Genomic DNA, 4052 nt, shown 5'->3' with positions numbered 1-4052 from the left:
TGTGTTTGTTTGTGTGTGTGTGTGTGTGTGTGTGTGTGTGTGTATGTAACAGTCAAAAAACCCTGTCAGTACTTCTGAGCATTCTGGACTGTTTCCTTCTCTAGGGGTCCTTTCACCAGCGCTCCAATCTGACCATCAACACACACACACACACACACGTTTGTTTCTGTGAATTGTGGGGACTTTCCATGGACTTCTATTACTTTTATACTGCCCAAACGATATTTTCTATCCCCTAACCCAACCCTAAACCTACCCCTTACAGAAAACCTGTTTGCATTGTTACACTTTCAGATAAACATCATTTACTATTTTTAATATTTTTTTCCTCAAGGGGACTGCAGGCCGGTCCCCACAATATCAAACATTTCAGGTTTTACTATCCTTGTGGAGACATTTGGTCCTCACAATGTAGCATAAACAAGTACACACACACACACAGCAAACATCTTCAAAATCTGTGTTTCTGCCAGACTGTGAAAATGAAATAATTCAAGATCAACAAACAGAGAGGAACAATGCCTGACTGCTAGGAAGAGAGACACTCAGAGGAAGCTGTGTGGCACGTTTCTCAATGGCTCGGAGGAGATAAGACCACGTTGGGGAATTAGAGGAGAAAGTCTTATACAAAAGAAGGAAAAGGCCCTTCTCTAGGCAGCAGCTCACACCTTAATAAATGACAGAGAGAAAGAGAGGAGGATCTTTAGCGGTTAATGCTGTTATTTTCACACAGTCTGATCTGACTGTGTTCATCAAATAGGCCGTTCTGTGTTAATGGGTTTGTCTCATGTAGATCACCAGACTTACACAGACATGCAAAATGCAATGAGCAATGGACAGCGCTGGAGCCAAACCGCTTCTCACACACAGACAGATACAGCAGAGAGAGACTAACCTGAGGAAAGACCTTTCGCTGTGCTTTGAGACTTCTGCATCTCCGTCTCTTTGAAGCTCAGATCCTCCTGCACGGACCTGAGCTCTTGAGTGGTGACTGCTGACAGCTGCTGCAGATGATTGATGTTCTGGAGAGAAAAACACACAGTGGATGAACACAACATCTGAGTCTCTGCTACGTTCAAGCGTGTAAAACTTCTGATCCAGTCTAGGTCAGATGTGCCGTACCTTGCTGGAGTGCTCCATTAACGCCTTGATGCTGCTCTGTGCATCTCTGATCAGCTGCTGCTCCTGAGATTTATTCTCCTCAAATGAGTTCAGATATGCTGTAAGAACACACATGATCAGCTCATCAATCAAATAATCAACACATGGGCATTTATTTAGACCTCAGGGGCCGGTTGCACCAGCTAGACGTAAAAAAGCTGGGTTTAAGCCCTACGCTGGGCTTTACAACGTCCAGCTTTACGATAAATATTTACACCTGTTGCACCAACTGAAACTACGATCAGGCGCAACTACGCCCGGCGTAGACAATGCGCATCCATGCCGACACATTCTCCCGCAGTTATAGATATAGCTGAGACGATGTTCACCAACTACTAATAGGCCTATAGAACTGAATTGCTCAAGACATAACAAGTGAAGCCACCGTGCCATGATTTCATTGAGTAAACATTTCCTAACAAGTCCGCGTTTTTATATTGAAGTGTACTTGCACATTCCCATGACAGATTTCATCAAGGTTAAGTAAAATATAATAAATGTAATACAATGCTTCTCTCTAGAGTTATTTTTTTTAGTATCAAATATAAAGTTTATGTACAATTAATGTCTTTCCTGAGGTAAATGTGAATTTACGTGACATTTTGTGTTTTACTGGCATCTTTCTGTGGCTGAAAAAACACGTTTATAGTTTGTATTTTGTGATAAAATTTACAGAATTTGAAAGCTGATAATTTATTTCTGATTAAAAGTAACAAAGCACAAAACATGATTATTGCGATTATTGGACGGCAGGCACACTACAATAAATGAATTGAATTAAAGACATGAAATATTTTCAAGCATTTACACTGTCCTTCCAAGCAAGATGTCAAATGGTTCAGTTTTTTAAATAATCCCAGTTCATATGTAGTATTTTACTGCATAATTATCACATGCTGTACAGAAATATATTTTGTATTCAATTACTGTCTGCAGTGTGGTAGGCTATAGTCTACACCGAGCTTCGCGATGGATATCGCTAATCCTGCCCGAAAAGACCAAAAACATTACAGCTCTGCAGTAATAATTAACTAACAGACATGAATCCTAAAAACGAATAATGTCCGAGCAAATCATGACTTTTCACTTTACACGAACCTCTGACTAGGTGTAAGATTTAGTCTCAGACGTAGCACTACGCCGAGAGGGTGCAACGGGTATAAATTCTACACACGACTTAAAGCGCATTTTACGTCCAGCCTAGTCTTACAACCGGGTGTACTTCCAGCTGATGCAACCGGCCCCAGGTGTCCAAACCAACCAAAGTTGGCCCTTAATGCCCTTTAATTTTGTAGCCAAATAGCCGGAGTAGCCAAATTGGCTCTTCTGACTCACAGTCTGTAAGTATGTTTTCATATGTAAAGGATTTGCCACTGACGATTCAAACGAGAGTTTTGAGCAGTGTAGAGCAGCGCTTGTTGTTTGTTGTTTCTCCGATCACAAATGCAGACATGGTTTTATGTTTATGCGGCGCGATATGCAACGAAATACGTAAAAAGACAGTATAAGTCATTATAATCCGTAATTATGTCCGCACTGGATGCAACAAATGCGCCAGAGCTTGAATCAGGCTTGTGTCATCTACTAGTTTCCCCTTCACCATTACATTCTCTCTAAATCAGCACAGACTATGATCATCCCAATCACATGAACGTATAGAAAACAGCACCTTGATGTTCCTCCATGTCAGCATCTAGTTGTCGAATCTCTTCAGTGAGATGGCTAATTTTCTCACCTATCTCGGAGAGCCTACATAAAACAGGATGTTAATTACGGGTTTCTTTATGTATCGATCATAAGATGCACAAATAAATATGATAAACTGATACAAAAATGGCAAACAACAAATGGGCATTTTCAGTGTAATAATGTGCATCTACTAACCAACTGTGAGTGAACATACATCATATACATTCATATGTTTTAGAAATACATACTGTCGTTCCATGCTGGCTATTTCCTGGTTGTTTTCTTTCACCTAAAACCAGCAAAAGAACAATCATGAAGTAAAGTCACTTGAAATATTTCAATGCAAAAATATAAATAAATCATATCCATCTTATTTTTCCCGTAAGAGAGGGCATGGCCATTTGTAAATTTAAAGTGTCTGGCTTCCGGTTTCACCCGCTATTTTTAGCTGTACAAAACACCTCGTTTTGCGGCTTGATATTTCAAACTGGTGTGTCTTACCATATTATTTGAATGTATTATCCTAATTATGAACACACTGGTTTGTAGTGCAAACCGTTTTACCATTTACTGCACTTTTTTATTCTTCTCCTTATCTCCCTACAGTGGTTGATGCACCGGAAGTCTCGCACATTGACAGAAAACGGCTTACTTCCGCGTTGAAAAATAAGGTGGATAGAGACCTGTTTAAAGAGGTGTTCTCGCTCCTCTTGTGGAGAACCCATGTTCCCGTCTTCCGCCAGCATGGCGTCTCTACGTTTCTCCAGCTCCAGTAGTTTCTCATGTAGCATGACTGCTTCCTGTTTAGCCTGAGAGTGAACCAGATCCTGCAAACACAAGACACAAGAGTGTGAATGTTTGTAGCAGCAGTGATTTCTAATGTGACACACAGTGTACAAATCAGACAGTTTTTTCCACTTCATTAAAGCTCTCCACAACTGAACTCATTTTAGACAGCTGCAATAAAAGGATTTGACAATAATCACTGAATGTAGGTCTACTGTCACTCTGTCAAAGGTTTCAACTTGCAAAGTTTATGTGAAGCAGCTGTGTATTGTAACCTATAACAAACATGTCTGTTGAGAGCATGAATAAAGTTGCATCAAACACGTTAACATAGTAGTACAGTGTTTCCTTACAGCCAAACAAAGTCCTGAGTTCACTGGTGTGTGTGTGTGTGTGTGTGTGTCTGTGTGTGTGTG

At 40.4% G+C, this 4052-nt stretch overlaps 1 protein-coding gene across 1 annotated transcript in view; it reads right to left on the bottom strand.

Annotated features, from left to right (window-relative positions):
- The window catches only part of LOC107717333 (intraflagellar transport protein 74 homolog), a 17813-nt gene that overhangs the window by 9926 nt on the left and 3835 nt on the right, over positions 1-4052 (bottom strand). Inside the window, exons 4-8 of the mRNA XM_016524035.1 lie at positions 3534-3677; positions 3099-3139; positions 2831-2910; positions 1123-1220; positions 896-1022 (exon numbers count right to left, since the gene is read on the bottom strand). Of these exons, the coding sequence (XP_016379521.1) occupies positions 896-1022; positions 1123-1220; positions 2831-2910; positions 3099-3139; positions 3534-3677 (490 nt within the window). The remainder of the gene's footprint in view (positions 1-895; positions 1023-1122; positions 1221-2830; positions 2911-3098; positions 3140-3533; positions 3678-4052) is intronic.

This window comes from Sinocyclocheilus rhinocerous, unplaced genomic scaffold (genome assembly GCF_001515625.1).
Source record: "Sinocyclocheilus rhinocerous isolate Xijiao unplaced genomic scaffold, SAMN03320098_v1.1 scaffold991, whole genome shotgun sequence".
NCBI lineage: Eukaryota > Metazoa > Chordata > Actinopteri > Cypriniformes > Cyprinidae > Sinocyclocheilus > Sinocyclocheilus rhinocerous.
The sequence above is the reverse complement of the archived record's forward strand: the minus strand, read 5'-3'. Positions and strand labels throughout refer to the sequence as shown.